Source organism: Chrysochloris asiatica, unplaced genomic scaffold (genome assembly GCF_000296735.1).
Source record: "Chrysochloris asiatica unplaced genomic scaffold, ChrAsi1.0 scaffold00074, whole genome shotgun sequence".
Classification (NCBI taxonomy): domain Eukaryota; kingdom Metazoa; phylum Chordata; class Mammalia; order Afrosoricida; family Chrysochloridae; genus Chrysochloris; species Chrysochloris asiatica.
The window spans coordinates 14,566,845-14,590,305 of NW_006408592.1; the positions used below are offsets into that span (position 1 = coordinate 14,566,845).

The 23,461-nt window shown below is 48.4% G+C and overlaps 1 protein-coding gene across 1 annotated transcript in view; it reads right to left on the reverse strand.

Moving 5' to 3' along the window:
- MYO7A (myosin VIIA) overlaps positions 1-21,674 on the reverse strand; it is a 92,739-nt gene extending 71,065 nt beyond the window's left edge. Inside the window, exons 1-3 of the mRNA XM_006865017.1 lie at positions 21,611-21,674; positions 9,470-9,583; positions 2,532-2,684 (exon numbers count right to left, since the gene is read on the reverse strand). Coding sequence (XP_006865079.1) covers positions 2,532-2,684; positions 9,470-9,583; positions 21,611-21,628 — 285 coding nt within the window. The 5' untranslated portion in view covers positions 21,629-21,674. The remainder of the gene's footprint in view (positions 1-2,531; positions 2,685-9,469; positions 9,584-21,610) is intronic.
- Between the last annotated feature and the right edge of the window lie 1,787 nt (positions 21,675-23,461).

The window sequence follows — 23,461 nt, forward strand, 5'->3', positions numbered from 1 at the left end:
AGGGTCGCTATGGGTCGGAACCGACTCGATGGCACTTAACAACAACAACAAATATATATATATATATACTTGTTAAGTGCTGTCGAGTCGGTTCTGACCCATAGTGACCCTGTATAGGGTTTCTGAGGAGCAGCAGGTAAGCATGAATCTTGAAGTTCAAACACTTTGCAGTCTGGCGCATTAATCCCCAGCACCACACCAGGACCATATATATACTCTCTCCTACAGGGTCACTCTGGATCGGTACCAACTCAACGGCATTATTTTAGCAACAACAACAAATATATATACCAAACTCAAACTCAATGATGTCAAGTTGATTTTATATATGTATATATATATGTCATTGTTGTTGTTAAGTGCCTTCAAGTTGATTCTGACCTGTAGTGACCCTGTATAGGCTTTGCAGTCTGGCGTATTAACCACACAGTGCCGCACCAGGTATATATATATATATATATAGAGAGAGAGAGCTCTGGTAGCGTAGTGGTTACAAATCGGGCTGCGAACCACAAGGTCAGCAGTTCGAAATTACCAGCGGCTCCGCGGAAGAAAGATGAGGCTATCTGCTCCCGTAAAGATTTACAGCCTTGGAAACCCTGTTCAGGGTCACTATGGGTCTGAACCGACTCGATGGCACTTAACAACAACCAATATATATATATATTGTTGTTGTTATGTGCCATCGAGTCGAGCTCCATATATATATATATGTTGTTCTTAAGTGCTGCCAAGTTGGTTCTGACACACAGGGATCATGAGGTTCCAAACTCTCAGGGTTTCTGAGGAGTGGCTGGTGACTTTAAATTGCCGATCTCCTTTTGGCTCAACCAACCTTGTGGTCCATTACTTATCCTAACAACGCTACCCAAGACTCCATATACGTGTGTGTGTGTGTGTGTGTGTATTTGATGCCTCATCCTTCTCTTGAAGATATATTAAAAAATTAGTTACCGTTGTTCTGTCTGTGATGGGAGGAAATAAGTCCTATTCTTTCCGTGACAAGGACTCACCCTCCCCAGCACAAGGGCAAGAAGAAAATCAGGGTCACAAGTTTGGGAATTACTCCTTATTTCTCTCTCACCACACCCTGTGGCTCCATAGGGCTGGTTGTATTACTGGAGACTTGAGCAAGAAGCCTGCTGGGCATTAGGGAACACTGGGTCCCAGGCTCCCTACCACTGACCCCCAATAGGGCTCAAGGACAACTTTTGGTTTCTGGGATCCCACAATGAGGGGTTGCTAGATGTCCTCTCAGTGCTCCCCCTGGTCTGGGGTCTCTAGGGCTGGTTTGTGTCCTTGGGGTGCTGTACCTCAGGCTCTTGGGAGCAGGCCAGCTGGAGGCAGGCAAGCCCAGGGCAGACAGTAAGGGACAGAATGTCTGTCTGGCCAAGCCAGCAAGGGCCAGACTCCTGGTAACCTGAGGAAATCCTGAGTGTGTAGGGCTGCCGCCTAGGGTAACCCAATCCCTGCAGACATTGGGGTTGCCATGGTTATGGATAGGTATGGTTTCTGGGTGAGACAATGGTACTATTGCTCCTTCAAAGCCCTGCTCCAATCCTATCTCCTCCACCAAGCACAGAATCATGGACTCAGAAAATCAAGGAATCTCTTTGAAACCTAATTCTTGAGCCTAGATCCTCAGACCAGTAGACACTTGGAACCTTAGGCCCACACACTGTCAGAGCTGGGACCCTCCCAGTCCTGTGGCTTGGCTTCCCGACCAGGAAGACAACTTAATCCATCTCATTTTGGCTCCTTCCCTGTCCCCTCATCCTCAACCAGAAAAGAGGTCAGAGAGACTACCGAGGAGAACTTCTAGTAGGCAAATGTGCAGATCTCAGGGTTTTCTGGAAAATCCAGAAAACTTTTCTTTGATTTGTTTTCTTTGATCTCCAGTCAGGTTATTCAAGAATATAAAACATCAAGCTGATTTCCCCACAAGCTGCCAGCTTACAAGTCTACTCTCCCCTCCCATTAAAAAAAAAGAGAGAAAGAGAGAAAGAGAACTTATAAACATGAACCACTGTCACAGAGGGAAGGTGTTTTGTTTGCCTGTTTGTCTTGCTTCCCTCTCCTTTATAAGAGGAGCCCTGGTGGTCTGATGGTCAAGTCCTTGGTTACTAACTGAAAGGCTGGCAGTTTCAGCCCACCCAGCAGCCCCTCCCTTAGGAAAGACTGAGGAAACCCTCTGAAGCGTTCTACTCCATTAATTACATGGAGTCTCAGTGAGTCGGATTCATGAATCCTGGTCCCCCAATGGTTTCAAGGTCTACAAAAGGCACATAAACCTGTGATACAAATCGCCCCCTCCCCAACCACACCACACAAGCCAAGGCTCAAAAGAGAGGATGAGCAACAGGTGGAACAGCCACAGGGAGGTGGGTCCCAAGTGGTCTGCCTGGAAGTCTCAGGAGGCTTTGCCCACCGGAAGGGGTATTCCTTTGTACTGGACAGGAGGGGTTTGGGCAGAAGGGGGTTGAGGCTGGAGGCGGCGGGACTTTGGGTGGGAGGAGCCAGGCTGAACTCACGTAGATGAGGTGGTCCCTGTAGCGAATGAGCAGGTTGCGCAGGATGCCAGCCTCGTTGAGGTCCCCTAGGCGGATCATGTCCTCCACACCATGGACCGACGTGGGGTGCATGGGCTTGATGTGCATGGCCTTCTGTGGGGAGATCCAGTGTTCCTGCAGGGAGGAAGGGGCGGCCACATCAAGTTGCTTTCTGAGAGCCAGGGCCGCACACTGTAAGGGAAGGGACCGGATCCATGGGGTCCTGAGTTGTGTGCAACTCTGCTAGACGGCTAGTCCTATCTCATAGCCAAACCCAATCAGTTTTAACAAGTTTTAATCCGCCCATCCTCACCCTGACTCACAGCGCCACTTAGGCCTCGTTAACGACAATGCAAGGTGGAGCTAAAGTACTCAGAGTGAGTGGAATTAATCTCTCAAAATGCACAAAAATGCATTTAGAGTCCAGGTGTGGCTCTTTGGGTTAATGCGCTGGACTACAAGTCCATTTCAATTTCAAGGTCGGCGGTTCAAGCTAACCAGCAGCTCCTTGGAAACCCTATAAAGGGTCTCTATGAGTCAGAACTGACTCCACATCACGTAACAACAGCAACAATCCTCACCCTCCAGTAGAGGACAACGCCTCCTCTTAGAGGAATCTCTGTGGACCTAACAGATGCACAGGGCGAGGACTTCAGTGCTGTGAGTTAGGTATTGAGTTGCTAAGCATTAAGTGGGCAGCTCAAACCCACCAGCTTCTACAGGAGAAAGATGAGACTGGCTGCCCAGGTAAAGACGTACAGTCTTAGAAACCCTATATAGGACCACTATGAGTTGGAATGGACTTGAGAGCAGTGGTTTTATTGGGTTTGGGGTACAGTGGAATCTGGAATCAGAGATCCCCCAGTCACTCTGCAGAATGAAGTGGAAATTAATCATTGATGTTAGACAGTCTTGACTTCAAATACATAAGAAGTAATTTCAGATCCTGCTAAGAATAAATGAACAGGTGGCGTATGTGAGGAAGGGGGAGTGGAGGAGCAAGTCCCTAGGTAATTAGTGGTATCACCCCCACTTCCAGGTCCACCCCCGGACCTCCTCCAGTGCAAGACCATACACAACCCTTAGTAATGTTGATCAATTTTAACAAGACAATAATAAATGATATAGTTGTAACTTGCTGAAATATAATGGTCCTTAAATTAGATGAATACTAAAAAAGTTCTTTCTACATTGATTATAGCATTTTTAGTTACAACATTGTTAATGTTAAGTGCCGTCTAGTCAGTTCCTACCCATAGCAACCCTGAATAGGGTTTCCAAGGAGCACCTGGTGAGCTTGAACTGCCGCCCTTGCAGTTCAAAACAACTTTGCAGTCCAGCACATTTACCCACAGCGCCATACCAGAACTTTATTAGTAATTACAGTGCTTTTCTCCTTCTTGTTGATATGTGCCGTGGAGTTGGTTCTACCTCATAGCAGCCCTGTGCAGGATCTCCAAGGCTGTAAATCTCTACGGGAGCAGAAAACCTCATCTTTTTCTCGCAGAACAGCTGGTAGTTTCGAACTGCTGAACTTGCGGTTCGCAGTCCGATTTGTAACCACTATGCTACCAGAGCTCCTTATTTTCCTTTAATTATTATTGCATTCTTTAAAAAGTTATTGATATAGGGCCATAATACTAATTACCACAATATCAGAAAATTTGACAAAAACAGCAATTATAAAAACACAAATTGAAATGGAATACTACAGCACTTGCTTGTAGTGAGTACAGACGGCAAAATCACAGGATTCTTAGTGAGATTGTAATTGGGAAAGTTCGAAAAGTAAATTAGTATAGAGTTTTAGCCTTGTAGGTATATTGGTACATCTAAATTGATCTTATAAGGCGCTCTGGTAGTGTAGTGGTTACGAATCAGGCTGCTACTCTCATGGTCAGCAGTTCAAAACTACCAGCTGTTCCGCAGGAGAAAGATGATGCTTTCTGCTCCCATAAAGATTTATAGCCTCGGAAACCCTGTAAAAGGTCACTATGAGTCGGAACTGACTCCATGGTACTTAACAACAACAACAAAACTGATCTTATATAAAAATGTTTTTGTTGTTACAAGGATATTTTTATCTAAAAAATCACAAATTTCTGCTGAAATACTGCACAAAATTTTTTTATAGACAGTCATTTTGGTGTCAGTCCCTCTGACAATGCCACCTGGTGCCATCTGGCCCCTCTACATGCCCCTAGCAATGTCACTGATGGTCAGAGAACCACCTCTGTAGGGAGGTGACATTTGAGCTGAGACCTGAATAAAGAGGAAGAGATCATTCTAAGATGCTGTGGGGGGAGGGGGGGCGGGGGGGAACAGCCAAAGCCAAGCTAAGCCTTTAAAGTTGGTGAGGACTTGGCACATTCTAGAGAAAGCCTGACAGCAGGTGAGAACTGGGCCCATTTGGTATTTTACAGGACTTGCTGGTGTGTGTGGAGCAAGGGCTGAACTGTCAGTGCCAGGGAGATGAAGCCGCAGCCCTGATGGTACAGTGGTTAAAAGCGCTGACTGCTAACTGTAAGGTGGGTTTGAACTCACCAACTGTTTCACTAGAGAAGGATGTGGCAGTCCACTTCCACAAAGACTTACAACCTTGGAAAGACTGGGACAGTTTCACTCTCTTCCATAGGGTCACTAGAAGGTACAATGGACTCCACAGCAAATTTTTTTTTAGCGGGGGGCTGGTGGGGAGAGGTTGGGTGAAATGAAACTGAAACGAAGTCTGAGATTGTTGCAAGGCTCCATCCACTCTGCCCTGCAATATTTCTTGCTGCCACAAGGTGGCAAGTAGACAAGCATCTAGACAATAGCTTTGGCTCTTGAATGAGAGCTTGCAGAGAGGCTTTTATTATCTTTTCCGGAGCAGAAGGCTTCATATTTCTCCCGTGAAGCGACTGGTGGGCTAGAACTGCAGACCTTGAGGTTAGCAATTCAGTACTTACCCTATGGAGCCTCAAGCTAGCTTTGTTTAATGCCCTGGAATCTCCACTCCCCCCTTACTCCCCACCCCACCCTGTGGTCTACAGCACCTTCTGCGTACAATACCCGCCTCTCAGAGCAACGGGAGTCAGACTTACAATCCATCCCTCATGGCTCCCTGGGGCTCCCTCCCTGTCACCAAATTCCAGAACCTAAATCAAGCAGAAATCTAACTTTGGAAGACAAAGTGACCTTTCTGCCACTTCCCAGCTCAAGCCCTAAGATTTCCACATGTCAAGTCCTCCTGCATCTTCTCTTCCTCCTGGTTCCCTCTGGGATAACTACTCACCACAACCAGGCAGTAGGAATGTGGGCATTGACCCCATCCCTCTCCCTGTACTCCATCACTGATTGGTCACTCGGTCCTGCTGAATCAACTCTTTTAAGGGCTACTGAGTGGGCAGTACTTTCCTCAACAACTTCAAGTTCCCATCCTGATCCGGACCACCAACTCTCACCTGGTCCTGGCCAGGTGCCTCTTGCTGTTCTCTATCCTACATCCACCTCTCCATCCAATTCTGGGAAGTTCCTCAAGTACCAGTCTGGACCCTGTCCCTCAGCCCTTACCTGACTCTCCTCACACTCTTTGACCTGGCATTCAAGGCCCTGCATACAGGGATGGCTAGCCTTTGTCCCGACTACTCTTGTACTTCCGAGCCAAGAAAGATTGGTCTTCACATCCCTAGCCACCTCTGTGACTTTGCTCATGCTGGTCCCTCTACCTTCTTTCTACTCATCCTTTCAGATGTTGCCCACACCTCCACCCAGGCAGGATTGGGGCCTCCTCTAGGATGTCTCGAGGCAGTGGTCACACTGATTGACATAGTCTGAGTTCAGTGTCCCGGTCTCCTGATTTGCTCCAAAGATGGGAACTCGTGGGGGTGTTATTCCATGTCCGATGCCTCCTTGGTCAATGATGCCTCATATGAGGATGGTTGCTAACTGCTGGGTACCAGGTCTGAAGGAGACGCTGGAGTTTTGATGGAGGCCCCAGAAGTCCCCAACTCCAGACCCCTCACTTTACATGAGAAAACTGAAGGGCCCTCAAAGGAGTCTGGGTCAGGGCCAGCCAGAGCCAACCACTTTGGTTTCCTTGACATTTCAACCCAGTGAGGCCCTCCCCAAGGCATTTAAGGCCCAGTCCTGAGATCTGAGAAGCCATTGGGACTTCCCACGCCTGTGTGGAACATTCCTTTCTCCAGGATACTTTTTCTTGATAGAAGTAGATCCAGTTGGGAAATTCTCCCTGCCTGGTGTCTACTCCCTGGCTCCAGCATGGGCTGGAGAGGACAGGCTGGCTTCCTACCTGCCTCTACCCAATCTCAGGACTCCACAACTCTTTCCCATGAGAGTCGGCACAGAGGTTAAAAGGCTGACAGTTAAATAACCTGCACCTTCCAGAGCCATCCCAACCTCATCTGTAAAATGGCAATGGTAAGACTCCCTTCTTCCTGGAAATGTTGGGGAATGATCTGATCCAATAATAGCCTTTCTGGGGCCTGGTAAATGCTAACCAAGAGCTGACTGCTAATACTTTAATGCTTTCTAGTTTTACAAAGGAGACACATGTTCTCACTTGTTCCCCACTGTCAGAGAGAACTACTACCCCCTTGTTTTACAAGGCTCAGAGAGGTAAAGTGAGTCACCCAGAATCACACAGCCACAGAGGTAAATGGCAGAGTTGAGCCTTTTCCCCACCTCTCTCCTACACTGGGCTCCCAACGGAGTTCAATGTCCACAAGTCCCTAGACACAGGCTAAAGTGTAACCAGGGCAAAAAACAAGGCTTGGCCCAAAGGCATGCCGGGGAGAGAGAGAGAGAGAGAGGTTTCACACACATGGCCAGTTGGAGGGAGTGGGGAGCATTAAGGAAAAGAACTGGCCTGGAACTAAACGTACAGAGGCAGGAAGGGAAGGAGGTGCGTACCTGACAAGAGGAATGACAGACAAAGACAGCTCACTGGAATTTCAGTGAGGACTGGAACAGTAAGCTTCCATCTGTTTGTACATTCATTCATTCCGCTAGTCTTCATGGAGAACTTTATGCCCTAGGGAATCAGAGGCGATTCCCCTGGTCCTTGTCCTCAGGTGCTGAAGTTGGTGGGAAGACTGAGGGGTAAAGATGATGGCCTGAAGGGGAGGGATGTAAGGGGAAAGCACCTTGAAGAGGGGCAAAGCAGTCCCCAGCCCCCTAACCTGCTCCTTACCACCTGTCATGCCCTTCCCCCTTCTACAGCATCCACTCTCAGGGCTTGGTGGGGGCAGGGTGGGAGGGGACCTCTAGGATCTGGTGACAGAGCTATGGGACACCATCTGACATGCAACATGACCCAGGTGAAACTGAAGCCTTCAGGCAGAGTCCCTGTCCCCCCTGGGGGTTCCAGGCAGGTTCATAGGCCCATCAGTGCTGCCAGCCCAGTCTGGGTCCCCCTTTCTATGGCTGCAACGTCACAATGGCTCCTAGACAGTCTGAGAACTGGAGTTCCAGGAGAGACGGATGTTGCAGGTGCTCTGGTTCTAACGTACAGGTTAAAAGCATGGTTAACAGAACCTAGCATCAAAGATAGAGGAGGCAAAGCTTCCACTGAGATGTTGAGAGTTAAAAGGCATATCTTGAAGTCAGAGAGGTCCTAGGCTGTAATCCCAACACCATCACCTGTTAGCTGTGTGACTGGTCATGGCAGTGTCTCTCTGTGCCTCAGTTTCCCCTAGACAATAACTTCCTGACATTCACAGAGCTTTGAGCATCCAAAGGGAGAACCTGGGTCCAAAGGCTTTGCAAACCTGGAGGGGAACGCTCCGTAGGAGTGGAGAGATATCAGTGATGCCCGGTATCTGGGCTCGAGGCCTTGAATCCTTCTCTCCCTGGCCCAGCAGAGCCTTCTGCTCCAATTCTTTGCACTCTCTTTTTCTAACTTTGCAGGGACTAGATTTTATCTCTTTGTCCCCAGAGCGTGCACAGTACCCAACACAGCACAAATTACGGGGAGACTGAATCTACTTAGGTTCCTCGGATTCCTGCTAAGCTACTACCACTCTGTCTCTGGCACCATACTCACATGTACCCATCTCATACACAAACATACACATGTGCACACATGTTCTGAGGCCCCAGGCCTTCCCCTCTGGACCCCCTTTTCTGGGCAGGCCCCTAACTTGAGTGAGACCTTTCATTCCCTCCCTTAGGTCTCACTGTCACTACCTATGCTTCAAGGCCATGAGAGAGAAAAGGTTAATCTGTTAGCCTGCCTCCAAGGCAGTGTCAAGATGGATGATGAATTCCTATGGCCTTTTGATTCCATGACCCAACAGATGGAGACTGCAAGCGCCGTCAGACACTAAATTTACTGAGGTGTTCCGTGCATATAATCTAATTTATGTGTCAATAACCTGATGTTGTTGTTCTGATTCATAGTGACCCTGCATAGGATTCTGGGGTTGTACATCTTTGTGGGAACAGAAAGCCTCATCTTTCTCCAGAGAAGCTGCACTTCTGACCTTGCATAATAAGTGCAGTTCCAGTGTTCCCTGTGAGATAGTTATTGTTGTCCCAGTTTACAGAAGAGGAAACTGAGTCTTAGAAGGGAAGACAAATTGGCCAAGCTTGCATAGCTAATAAGTGCCCATGAGATGGGATTTGAATCCAGTATCTGACCACAAAGCATGCCTATGTTTAAAGAGCTGCCAGTCTAATGTCACTCCCACCCTCCCAACACACACACAAACATCTCTAATACAAGGCAGAATGGGCTGAAATGCATATGGAAGTACATACAACAAATATCCTGCGGCAGGAGGCGAGGTCCCCTCACACTGGGTGGTGGGGATGGCTTTATGGAGGCATGGTTGGGCACAGGTTTCTGCCTCAGGTCACTTCCCAAAGGCTAGGGGGCAATGGGACATGGGGGCAAGAGGGAGGGCTGAGGAGCTACTCACATTGCCTTCATCATCCACCACGTGGATCTGCCCAGAGTCACAGAGCTTCACCACTGCCCCGATGGGCACATCAAACTCCTGCCCGGATCGTAGGTCCATCCAGACATAATCTCCCTATGAGTGAGAGAGATAACTGAGCCAGGTGAGCAGGGAGGGGTTTGGGCACCCCTTCCAGGTAGCCCCATATGCCCCACCCTCATCCCCAGATTCTTTTGCCAACTATGGAAAAGAAGAAAGAACTTTTGAAAGTTTTTTGTGGCCAGGCCCTGGACTGGGCATTTATGCAGAATCATCAACCCCTCCTCCATGAAAGCCATCACTCTCCCCACTTTACAGATGAGTAAGTAGAGGCTGGGAGAGAGCAAGAGCTGAGGCCACACAGCTGGAGAGCTTCAAATGCAGCAGCCCTACCCAAAGCCTGGCTCCCCACGCTGCTCTATACCCACATTTGTACAATAGACTCATTGGGGTCTAGGTAGGAACACCAAACCACCCACATCACTTCCTCTGCCCAAAAGTGGGGTACTATCCATACTGTGGGTGAATATTACATCCTCCAGTGCCCCCAGAGTGGATCCTCACTGCTGTAGTAGTAACTCTGTTCTGCGCTGTGACAAGAGTTCAACCACAGGTTTTTTCCTGGCTTTTGGGGAAAGCCAGACCTTGAGGGGAGAGGGTTTCTTATTTTCGTGCCTTGGAGTATCTAGCACTGGGTTTCACTCTTACTATGCACTCAGCAAGAGCTTAAGGGATCCAAATCTAAAGGCCGGAGTCGTTGAAATGGACTTTGCACAATCACTTCCAGCACTGAGATATTCAACAGGCATGTTGAATACCTTTCAAATGTCAGGATTGATCTAAGTGCTGGGGGAAAGCAGTGACCATGGAGTCTACATTCTAACTGGGAAGAGATAGAAAATAAAAAACTGAGCAAAGATACTGACATCATCACCTCAGATAGTGATGAGTGCTGGGGAGAAAATAAACACACCCATAGGTAAAGAATGGCTGAGTCAGCCAACCTTGGGGAAACAACTCTGTAGAGGGGACCTCTGAGCTGGGACCTGAAGGAGCCAGCCAAGGAAAGCGCCAAAGGGTAATAGCCCAGCTAGAGGGAATGGCAAGTGTCAAGGCTCCGAGGCTGAAAACAACAACAACAAAAAACAGCAAGGAGGTCTCTAGACAGGGCCTGGTGACAGAAGGGGAGACTGGATATGGACAGCAGCCCGCCATGAAGGACCTAGTTGGCCTAAGAGTAATAGTTTTCATTGTATTCTGATTGCAATAGAGGATTCTTTTTTGGGTACTTCCTAAATTTCCTAGGATTCGGAGAGAATTTAGACAACATCAACAGTAGGAATGTAAGTTAATATAAAGCAGTCATTGAAAACATAACAGTTGATAAAACTGATTTACAATGAATTAAGCCTCTGGAAGTGGCCTAGTGGAAACAGCTCTGGGCTGTCAGTCAAAAGACAAGAGCTCTTGGCCATGACTTGGGACAAGTCAGACTTCTCTGAGCCTTGGCTTCCGCATCCCACAGAGGTGGGCTCAGTGAGTCCCAAGACCACCTCTTCAACCTCCCATACGAGCCCAATCTTTTCAACCACAGCTGTCACCAGGCTCTAGCTACAGGTGATGGGAGCTGGCTCTAAACATAGACTTTCTTCAAGAAAATGTTGAGTGGTCCAGAATTCATGAATTCATGATCACTGAGCACCCACTGAATACCTGGGGCACCTCATTTAATCCTCACAACTGCTTTAGAACCACACCCTCCAGCTTTGCTGCTGCCCCATGCCAAAGTGTTGGCCCAGAGAACATCTGGCTGATCACCTGTCCCAGCCTGTGCTCAAAATCAATGACTGTAACAACTGGAAGACAGAGTCGGACCCAGGACTGGCTGGGGTGGGGCAGGGGGGGAAAGGAAAGAAAATGAAAAAGAACATGAAGCTTTATTGAGGGGCAGTGGGTGAGGGGAGGGCTGAGAAGAGGGTGTCTTGGAAAGGAGTCCGGGCTCCCAAGTCTAATTCCACCAGCCTCTCCCCAGGCAGCCCATGATTGCATGTGGATCCCTGCTTACACCCCACAGCTAGTGATGACCACACACTGTCAGGGGCACCCCCACTTCATTCCAGACCTCGTTTATAAATTTATAACATGACAGGTGTCTCGGTGTGACTGTGTAGCGCAGGGCAAGGTCCAGCTGCTCAGTTATCAAAGGAGTGGCTGGTGCAGAGGGTCTTCAGCTCAGCAGACTCTGGGCCCCCAAGTAGTAATTTCCTAGAATGGGTCTGTCTCTAAGTTCCATTTTCATGAAGTCCATGATGATTCCACAATCCAGGAAAGTGCTCCTCCAGGAGAGCACACATCCACAGGAAACACATAGTCAGGAGATCTGAGTTCTAGTCCCAATCCTGCCATTAACTTGCAGTGTGATTTTGGATAAATCATTTAATCTCTTTAGGCTTCAGAATGGATGGAGTCAGTGCAGATGTGAAGATGAGAGATCCATGCAAATCAAGTTATACTTGCTGTCTAGCCTCTTCTCCTAGGCATCAAGCTCAGGCTGGGATTAAAATTAATTTCTCACAAGGCCTTTTGTGCCTCCTCCCTCCTCTGAGACAGGGCCTGGTGTTCAACTCCCCTTTGTGGAGTGAAAAGGGATCTGTTTGGGGACTCTTGTATCCTCACTGATCCTCATCAGCCCTCTGGGACAATGGATTTATTAGCTCTATGTTCACAAGTGGGAAATGTTAGCCAAGTGACACCTGTGAGCAAGGTACAACGTCCAGCTAGCTGTCCAGTTGTCGAGCTGTTGCTGGCTTGCCTTCCTTCCACAGATGCTAACTGGGACGCCCTGTGCACCTGGAAGCACTCCCAGTGATGGGGACCCCCGGCAAACGCTGGGAAGCCCTTTCCCACTCTTGGATTTTCCAGGTGGGAAAACTCCACAGCCTGGGAAGGGCCAGCCTGGGCCAAATTTAAGCTGGGAGTCAGGACCCAGGCGGCACCTCGGCTCGGTCCGCGCGCACTCGAGCGCTCTGTGACCCTGCAGCCCCCCTGGCCAGACGGGGAACCCAGGCCTGGGTGTCCCCAGCGCGCGCCCCTCCCTGTCCCAACCCGGGCCTCACCGGCATGACCGCGAAGGTCTTCAGCGCCTGGTTCAGGCTTCGAACCAGCGCCCACTTGCCAGGCTGCTTAGCAGGCGGCTCAACGGCCTCAGAGGCCTTGGTGACCTCGGTGACCGCCTCGGCGGCGTCAGCAGGTTCTACGGGGGGCTCCATGGCGCGGAGGGTCTGGCAGCGGCTGAAACCGCGGCGACAGGGTTTGGACTCCCTAATTCACGTAATCCAGCTCGCCCGCCCGCCGGCGGGGGAACCCTAAACCGGGCCATCTGCCGCGGGCCCATGGCAACGGCGGCTTAGGTGACGCCTGCGCTGTCCTGCCCCCTCTCATCTCAGTGGGACCCCAGCAACACCCCAGCCTTGTGGGACTTCGCTTGGAACGCAGGAGTGGTTGCCGCATGTCCCCGGAGTTACCGTGGCTCCTGGAGCTTCCTTGTAACTGCAGTTTTGGAGAAAATCAGAATGCTTTCCAGGAAAGGAAGTGCAGGAAGGTTACAGAGTTGAACGCAATAAACTCCAAGAGTTTTTTAAGACCGACCGTTCTGCCTCTTGTGCAGTGAAGGCAAACACAAACCTTGCTTCTGGAGGGCAAGCTGTGGGGTGGAGTGGGCTGGCTGAAGAGCCTGTCTCTGGTATGGTAAATAGTAATCTCCCTGCTCGTGAGACCTGGGGGAGGGGAGGTGTTCCTCCGAGAGCCCACCCACCCCTAATGGTTCACAGCTCACCCAAGTGAGCACCAAGCTGGACACTCAGCTCAGAGTCTGTGCTGGGCTCTGAGTCACACCAGCCACCACCCACAGTCAGAGGACATGGAATGCCCAGGTCCTGTGACCCTCTGACAACCCATCCCCATCCCCACCTCCATTTATCTTTGCCCTCCTACCCTCTCTGCTCCTTTCTCTTCTCTCTTCAAGGGCTCCAGTCCCCATTTCCAGAACTCAGAGCTGTCCTGAACAGACCCAGGGTGCTGCTCTACCCAAAGTTCCTGTGAGGGAACCTAGGGCTCTGCCGTCTAGTACAAAGCCTACTGACTTCAGTGAAACCTACCCATTCTCCATGTGCTTTCAGGAACCCTGCTCTCAGAAGGGGTCCTTCTCCAGTCAAACCAAGAACAAGTACACCCCTTTTTGCCCACCAGCCTATGGGAATCTATTTGAACAAGAATCAGATCCTCAGACCCAGGGAGAGTTGGTAAATGTCCAAGCATTCTTTTCCATCTATCCCTTTAACCAGCCTTGACTGAACACAGGCTCAGAGCAAAGCACACGGGGACACTGATATACAAGACGTGCCCTCGGAGCGCCCAGCCTGGTGGGGTAGACAGACACAGACACAGATAAGGATAGTACCACTAGATAAGAGATGAAGAGCTCTGGAGAGACAAGCTAGCTGGACTAAGAAGCGGTACTACGGAGCCAGATGATTTAGGTTCAATCCCAGCTCTGCCAGCTCACTAGCTATGTGATCTTGGGCATGTGCCTTTGTTTCCTCATCTGTCTGAGGACGGGATAATAGTAGCATTGCCTCATGTGGCTCATGTGAAGATTAAACAAGTTAACATGAACAATACACTCACATCAGTGCCTGTTAGAGTAAATGCTGTGTGAGTGTTGGTTTTTACTAACTGGAGGAAGTCATGTTGAAGAGACACCTAGTGTTGGCATGTTTCAGGCCAACTTAAGAAGGAAGGACAATCTAGGAAGAAGAAACAGTAAAGCACAGAGAAACAGAGGAGACAGGGAAGAGAATGTCAAATAGGCCCACTGGGTGCAGAGAGGCCCCCTGGGGGAGAGAGACCCTGCAGGGTGCTGAGAGTCTGGACCTGCCTGGAGCCAGCCCTCCCCACCCACCACCACCAGAGATAAAACTTGAGAATAAGCTCCTTTTCTGAGAGTGGCCTGGGAACTAGGCCTTGGTGGTGGTGGTGGTTATGTGCTATGGAGTCGGTTCTGACCCATAGTGACCCTGTACAGGGTTTCTGAGTCTGTATATCTTTACGGGAGCAGAAAACCTCATCTTTCTCCCGGGGAACAGCCTTGGAGGTGAGTGAAATGCCCAAGTGACCCACTTTAGCATCACATTCAGATCCTTTCCCAGAATCGGGCTTCACTGCAGCTCCAACCTCATCTCTTGTCACCCTGACCTCATAGGGACCTCTCCAAAAATAGTCTCTATTCTCTTTCCTGTACCCACCCAACCACCAAAGCTCCACTGAGCCCCTATCTGTCTTCCCACTACCCTCTGCTCTTTACTTCTTTGGTGTCTCACACAGACCCCCTAGTATTGCTCTCACCACCATCCAGTCCAACCCATTTTACAGATGGGTTAACTGAGGCTCCAGGAGAAAGATGAGGCTTTCTGCTCCTGTAAAGATTTATAGCCTCAGAAAGCCTATGCAGGGTCACTATGAGTCAGAATTAACAATAACAACAACAGAGGGCAATAGGGACCTACCCAAAGACATACAGAAAGTTGGCACAAAAATAATTGTTTCAACTCTCATTTGTAAGTGATGTCGATGAAAAAGAAACTCCAAGAGGCCATCCCTCCAGAGAAACACTGAAAATTCTGGGAAAAAAACTGTCAGAATCAACTTTATCAGGTCTCGGAAAAATAGTTAAAGGTTTACAGCAGCCAAACAAATAGCTAATAATTAAATAATAATAATAATAAATGAAGCCTAATAGGAGATCTTTGTGGCATTTACATTTTCCTCCCTACCCCTCCCAGCTTGTTGGAGGTCTTAAAGACAGCAGCCTGCATCCAGGTGCAGGTTCCTGAGGCCAGAGGGAGCCCCGTGGGTCTTGTTCTCAAACAATTGTGGTGTCTGTTTTTATGTGTCTGGGGATTTCTGAAGGAACAATGCAAACGGCTTACCTTTATTTCCCTAACTCGGAACTCTCTTGAGAAGCACCTCTGCTATGCGTGGAGAACATTGGTCAAAAACATTCCAAGGTAAGTGAACTACTGACTGCCACCTGGGGCAAAAAATAAACACTTGAAAAAAGCCTGGGAAGACAAACTGCATTGTGAGATGCTTTGAGGGGAAAGATAGCTTGGAAAAGCTCACACATATAGCAAAGAATCTTACAAGTCTTGGCTCTGCCCAGGCCCCGCCCATAGGCCTTGCTGGCTGCCGCTGAGGACACTGTTCATGCATAGAGTCACTATTTCACTCAGAGAAAACACTGCCAGGAAACCTAGCACTTTTCTTCCATTGTCTGGGGAGGCTGCAGTGGTGTTGGGATCCAGGTCTGGGCCAGGAGGAATTTTGTCAGAGGTTAAAAGGAGAAAAAGAAATAAATGAATAGATAAATAAAAAGGTCTGCTCATGCTTAGGGCTGGACACATGTTTAGAAGATATGTTGTTGTTACTCAGTGCCATCAAGTCGGTTCTGACCCATAGCAACCCTATATAGGGTTTCCAAGGAGCAGCTGGTAAGCTTGAACTGCCAACCTTGTAGTTCAAATGGCTTTGCAGTGTGACACATTAACCCACAGTGCCACACCAGGACTTCTAGAAGACATGAGAAGACCCTTAGCCTCCACCTCTGACCAACCTTCAAGCTTTGTGGAAGTAGAAGGTGAAGTTTTTTCCCTATGTGATTTAAAAGACAAATGCATAGAACAATAACTATAAATCTATTTTAATCAGCACAAAATGCATAGTAATTGTGACAATAACATAGAGAGGGAGGGGATGAAAGAGGGAGGGGATTAAAGAAACAGGGTTTTGTATTTGTTCTATTGAATTCATGACTACATTATTATGAAGTTAAGATGCTAAGAAAATAATTTTTAAAATACAGAAAAAGAAATAAGATGGAAATCAAAACGGTAGACTAAAAAAAAAAAACAGTTAAACACAAAAGTAGGCAGTAATGGAAGAATTAAATGACAAAAATACATAAACACAGAAGACAAATAGCAGAACCACAGAATTAAGTCCTCACTTGTCATTATTGCTCTTGACTGCAGAACCAATAAATAACATCATGATAAACGGAGAAAATATTGACGTTATCAAAGACTTCATTTTGCTTGGATCTACGATCCACACTCATGGAAGCAGCAGTCAAGAAATCAAATGATGTATTACATTAGGCGAATCTGCTATAAAAGATCTCTTTAAAATGTTAAAGAACAAGGATATCACTTTGAGGACTAAGGTACTCCTTACCCAAGCCATCGTATTTTCATTTCCCCATATGCATGTGAAAGTTGGACAATGAATAAAGAAGACCTTAGAGAAATCAATACATTTGAATGATAGTGTTGGCAAAGGATATTGGAGGTACCATGGACCGCCAGAAGAACAAACAAATCTATTTTGGAAAAAGTACAGTCAAACCCTCCTTATAAGTGAGGATGACGAGACTTCATCTCTTGCTCTTTGGACATGTTATCAGGAGGGATCAGTCCCTGAAGAAGGACATCATGCTTGGTAAAGTAAGAGCCAGCAATAAAGAGGAAGACCTTCAGTGGATGAACAGACACAGTGGCAGCAGCATTGGGCTCAGACATAACAGTGATTGTGAGGATGGCCCAGGTCTGGGCAGTGTTTCGTTCTGTTGTGCATAGGGTCGTTATGAGTCAGAACCAACTCGATGACACCTAAGAACACCAACATAATAACATATAGAAAACTAATAGCAGAACCACAGAACTAAGTCCTTCCTTATCAGTAATTACTTTAAACCTGGATGGACTATAGAATTAAAAGGCAGAAAGTGGCAGAATGGATTTAAAAAACAAATAACAACAACAAAACCCAACATAATCCAACCATAAGCTGTCTACAAGAGATTCCCTTTAGCTCCAAAGACACAAATAAATTCAAGGTGAAAGACTGAGAAAAGATATTCCATGTAAATAGTAACCAAAAGAGCTCAGGGTGGCTCTACTAAAATCAGACAACATAGACTTTAAGTCAAAATCTGTTACAAGAAACAAAGAACATTATATATTGATAAAAGGGCCATCCGACTATCACCAACCGCCCACAAATTTATCCTCAAACTTCTCTCTGCCCACGAATCTGGACAAAGTACATCTAGTCCCTACACTGGTCCCATCACAGAGCTGGAAATCACGTCATACTGAAACTGTGCAGCCTTTCCTGGGGTCCTAGAAGAGGGGAGTCATGTGTGCTGTAACATTCTGGGCCCTCATTCCTGTCCTGGCACCAGCTGCCCTTGCATTCTTGGGCAAAAGCATCTCCCTGAGACTCTTCCCCATCTACACTTGAGGGGCTACAGCAACTATCTCACAGCCCAACCTGGCCTCCTAAGGAGGACAGGAACCTCCCACTCCCGGGCTTACTGCCACCACCCCTGCATGGTGGCTCCCTCCCAAGAGCTCCTCTCCCTGCCTGCTGTCCATCTCTCTCCATCATGTCTCCCTAGTCTGTCTGGACCCACTCCAGCCCATCTCAGGCAGTACCAATTTACTCTACCTGGGCCTCAGTGTCCTGCTCTGAGATGGACATAAGGGTCCCTGTGTCATAACCTTGTAGTGATAAAACGCTGTCTCACATTGCTTTTCAGGTAAGAAGATCAAGTGTACAGAATTCACATAGGACTGCCATGGAGGCAAACTTTTTTATGAGGGAAGAGATTGGAGTTCTAACAGACCTGTATGTATGTGTCTCCTGTGCCTGGTACCCTGTTGTACCCTCATCCTGTGGATAGATGGGTGGGTGGTTGGGTAGGTGGGTGGATGATGGATCGGTGATTTAATCTCTGCTACTGGTAAGTCCCACATGTGGATATTATACACAAAAGAGAAAGAACCATCAACTCCTGCGAAGTCTCCTTGGATTTTTATCTCAAACTGTGAGAGAACAAGGCAGAGAGAAATCTCATACACAGGAACACCATTGATATTTTATTAGTAGTATGAGTGCAGTAGCTAACATTTATTGAGCCCTAGTAGTGTAGCTGGTTAGGTCCTGGGCTGCTAACTGCAAAGTCAGCAGTTGGAACCCTTTAGCTGCTCCAAGGGAAAACAATAAAACTGTTTACTCCCCTCTGTGTTTACAGCCTTGGACACTTTAATGACACTACTTTGTCCAATAGGGTCACTATAAGTTGGAATACACTTTATAACAATAGGTTTGGTTTTGGTTTTATGTCAAATATTTGGTTTTATGTCAAACATTTTAGACTCATGTACTTTCACTCTCAAACATCCCTATGTTTGAGCTCAGTAATTTGGGTCACACATCTAGACAGTGATGAAGCCAAGATTCAGTTGCTCAGACTAAATGACAGTGTAATAATACTTCATTCATTTGGCAAATGCACACAAAGTTCCACCTTGAGGCCGAGGAGACATTGTTGTTGTTGTTGTCAGGTGCCATCGAGTCAGAACCGACTCATAGCGACCCCATGCACAGCAGAACGCAACCATGTCCGATCCTGGGCCAACCTCACTACCGCTGTCACACTCGATGTCATCAATGATGCCACTTGGCCGATCCATCTCATTGGGGGTTTTCCTCTTTTTCTCTGACCCTCCATATTACCCAGCATGACATCCTTCTCCAGCGACTGTTCCCTCCTGACAATATGTCCAAAGTATGAGAGACGAAGCTTAGCCATCTTGGCCTCCAAGGAGCACTCTGGCTGCACTTCTTCCAAAACAGATCTATTGGTTCTTTTGGCAGCCCATGGCACTTTTAGTATTCTCCAACACCACAACTCAAAGGCAACAATTCTTCTACTATCTTCCTTATTCACTGTCCAGCTTTCGCATCCATATGAGGCTATACCATATCCATACCATAGCTTGGGTCAGACGCACCTTAGTCCTCAAGCTGACATCTTTGCTCTTCAACACTTAAAAAAGTTTCTGTGCAGCAGATTTGCCCAATGCAATACGTCGTCTGATCTCTTGACTGCTCCTTCTGCGAATGTTGATAGTTGATCTAAGAAGAATGAAGTCCTTGACAACCTCAATCTTTTCTCCATTGATAAGAATGTTATTTATTGGTCCAGTGGTGAGGATTTTTGCTTTCTTGACATTGAGATGCAATCCATACCGAAGGCTGTGTTCCTTGATCTTCATCAGTAAATGTCTCTCATACTTTGGACATACTGTCAGGAGGGAACAGTCGCTGGAAAAAGATGTCATGCTGGGTAAGATGGAGGGTCAGAGAAAAAGAGGAAGACCCCCAATGAGACATTGGGAAGTGGGATAAAGATGACTCCCAATCCCATGGCTCACCAGGAGGCCCCAAGTAGACAGGGAAAGATGTCAGTGTCTGCTCCAAACTCCAATGTGGGCAGGACAGGGAAGGCTCCCAAACGAAATAGCAGCTTACACTGAGGTCTGCGGAGAAGCTGACTGGTTATTTTGGTTATGTGCCATGGAGTTGGTGCCGACTCATAGTCACCCTGTATAAATCTTTACAGAAGCAGAATGCCTCATCTTTCTCCTGAGGAGCAACTGGTAGTTTCAAACTGCTGACCTTGAGGTTAGCAGTTCAACTTGTAACCACTATTCTACCAGAGTAGCCATGCCAACAGGGGGCAGCCCAATATTCCAGGCAGCTGCCTCGTGAAGCCACAACGCTGGCTGGGTGCCCAGAGCTGGCTCCTTTATTAGGACCAAAGAAGTTAAGGAAATGTGCTTTTTCTTTGCAGGATGCACAGAGGTGAAAATTCCCCTGCAGACACCTGCTCCCAGCAATGGGCTCCCAGAAGGTGAGGTGGGCTAGTGTTCAGAGGGGGCAGCTGGAGAGGAGGAGCCACCCAGTCAGCCAGGAGCCTGCCTTGGAAGCCCCTGGAGGAAGATGCCCTCAAACACCCAGGCCTTCTCTCTAAGGATGACACAGGCCTTATCACCCAGCAAACACTCATTGATTCTGGCCGTCTCTCATGGGCATTTGTATAGGTTCTTAGACCAAGGGACTCGGGAGCAGATCCTTCCAGTTGTCTTTCTAATCCTTCCATGTATTCTCACATAAACACAATCATACACACTCACATACATACTGGCCCCAAGTGACCTCAGGACCATAGAACAAAGCTGACCCACTATCCTGGATGGCCTTGGACGTGAAGTTGCTGACCAACTCCCACAACAACACCCCCCCCCCGCAAAAAAAAAAAACAAAAAAAAAACACCTAGGACTTAACACCAGGCCAACCTGGCTCTGAGCCACATTTTTGGCTCTGGAAACCCAGTCAAGAGCTTATTAGACATTTGTGCTGATCACGGGGAAGGCCATGGGTCAGAGGCTATTGTGGCCCGGGTGGGAAGGGAGGCAGCAAGACTCAGGGGCTGCAGCTCTGCTGTTTTCCCTGTAAGACCAGGGGCTCCACTCAGGCCTTGGCACCCCTCACTCACTGCCTGTCAAAGTTCTCAGGAAAGCTCTCAGGCCCTTTCTGGTCAGCACCAATAACTTTGCCAACTTCATCTTCCCCTTCTCACATTTGGGCCTTTGCACATGTTGTTCCACTGCATGGAATGCCTGGAGATTCTGAGACGTTTGCCAATAAAGAGTTTCTAACCAATGAAAGAGCTCTGGTAGCTCAGTGGTTATGAATCGGGCTGCGAACTGCAAGGTCAGCAGTTCGAAACTACCAGCTGTTCCGCGGGAGAAAGATGAGGCGTTCTGTTCCTGTAAAGATTTACCACCTCGGAAACCCTGTACAGGGTCGCTATGACTTGGAACTGACTCCACGGCACACAGCCACCACACCAACCAATGAAGTAAGTGTAGTGAGAGAGGAAAGTTTATGATGACAGGCATACCAGAGAGAACAGGTTCAAAATTGGGTCTGGGAGAATCAGAAAAAAATAACTTCACAACTGGGTTTTGAAGCATAGATAGGAGTTTGTTCATTATGAGAAAGGATTAGGAAGGATGTCCCACAATTACCATATAGATGAGAGAGTATGGGATGGTGGCAAAATGAGCCACCCCAACAAGCTTATTTCGAACTCTGAGCGTCAGCAGCTCCATGAGCTGAGAACAACAAAGTCCAATAGGAGGTGGAGTGCTCACCTGCTGAAGAATCACCATTGTCCCGAGTCAGAAGCTCCTGCTGCCCACCTGGCCAGAGACAGTTCTATAGGAGGAGACACCAAGTCAAGTCTCTGAGCCAGGAACACCTGGGCTCCTCCCAAAACCTGAACCCCTTCTCCCTCCTAGGAAATCCTCCCTGGCTCCTTTCCCTTGGCCACAATCCAGCCCAATTGGCCTGAATCTCTGCCACCATCACCAGCTCCATTGCCCAGAGCAGCCGAGCCCTTCTCCTAGCTGCTGTCGTTCAGAGAGTCCCAGAGGACTCCTAGAAAGGTGCAATCCAGCCCTTCCTGGGCATATGAGACCTGTTCAAGGTCACATAGCAGGACAGGGAAAATTCAGCATTAGAACTTGGTCTCTGGCCTCCCAGCTCAGGGCTTCCTAAGGAGTGCAGGTGGCAGGGCAGCCTGACTCAAAGAGAGGGTTAAGGTTGAGCATGACCTGCTTATGCCATGCCCTGCCCCAAACCCTCCCAAAGCATTCACGCAGGATGGGGAGTCTAAGACCCCCAGCCAGGCTTTAAGAACCTGGCCATCTGGCCCCTGTGGAGTCTCATCAGTCACTCACTGCTCCTGAGCTCTGCACACTCCGGTCCCTCTGCCTGAAATTCTAACTAGTAAACTTCACCTATGCTTCATGGCTCTTCTCAGGTGGTAACTCCTCCAGGAAGCCCTCCCTGACCACTCCCAGGTGCCAGGAGCCCCTCTGTTTCCCTCTAGCCCAGTCCTGATGATATGCATTATGTTGTTTGAGCTGGGGTTCTGTCTCCACCTCTGCCCCCAAATTTGGGAGTTGATCCAGCATGGGGACTAGCTCTGAGACAAGCTCAGGAAGGACTTATGGGACTGACTGAGGTGATTAGAGGCAGTCCCAGCCCTCTGGTCTCCAACGTGCCCCCCAGAATGAGCATTAATTTTTCACAAGGGCCCATTCAGAGGCACTGGGGCATTTGATCCTCTGCCCATGACACCGCCTGATACTCGAGCCCTGACCTCTGCTCTGTAGCTCTGGAACACCACAGGCACGCAGTCATTCCAGAGACCTGCATCCAGCCCAGGGACCACCAGAGAAGAGAATTCAACAAGGGTCAGCAGGCAGCTGCCCCTGGGAGCTATGTCTGAAGAGGATGCCTGGGCCATCCTTCTGGCATCTTGCACAAGTGTGACTCATGGAAGCCGGGGTCAAAACAACATTTCCATTAAAGATCTGAGACCTCGGATGTGGGAGTCAAGGAGCGGGTAAACCTTAAGAACCACACATAAGGAAAAATCTACAAGATACACACCGCTCCCCCACTAAAAATTAGAACTAGAGTCTGTTCGAGTCAAATGCTTTTGGAAATGACAACAGAGAGTCTAGGTGGCACTTAGGTGTCCATGTCAGATTGTCCCTCATCCCCACAACAACCCTGAATGGTGGGGCTGCATATTCCCATTTCACAGATGGGGGAGCTGAAGCAATTTATCCAAGGAGAGAGAGAAAGAAAAAAAGTGCTAGAAAGGCCAAAAGCAACAAACAGACAGGAGCAGAGTAATCTCTCTCCGCCACTCCTAGTCCGTCTGCTGCCCTGGCCCCAGGATGCTCCCCATGAGGTCCTGACCAGAAACATCTCCCTGGACACCTTGCCTGTCAGCTCTTCCCTTCTCCAGGGTACTAGCCTCTGACAGTTTCATTCAATGACTGAGACCCCAAGGGTAACAGGAAGCCTAGGAGGAAGCTCACAACTGCTCCAGATCCATTCACCAGACCCTCTACTGAAGCAGTCTGAACAAGTCTCCCCAGTGCCCTGGACACTGCCCAGCCTTACCTCAGCCCCAGCTGCCCTCTCTC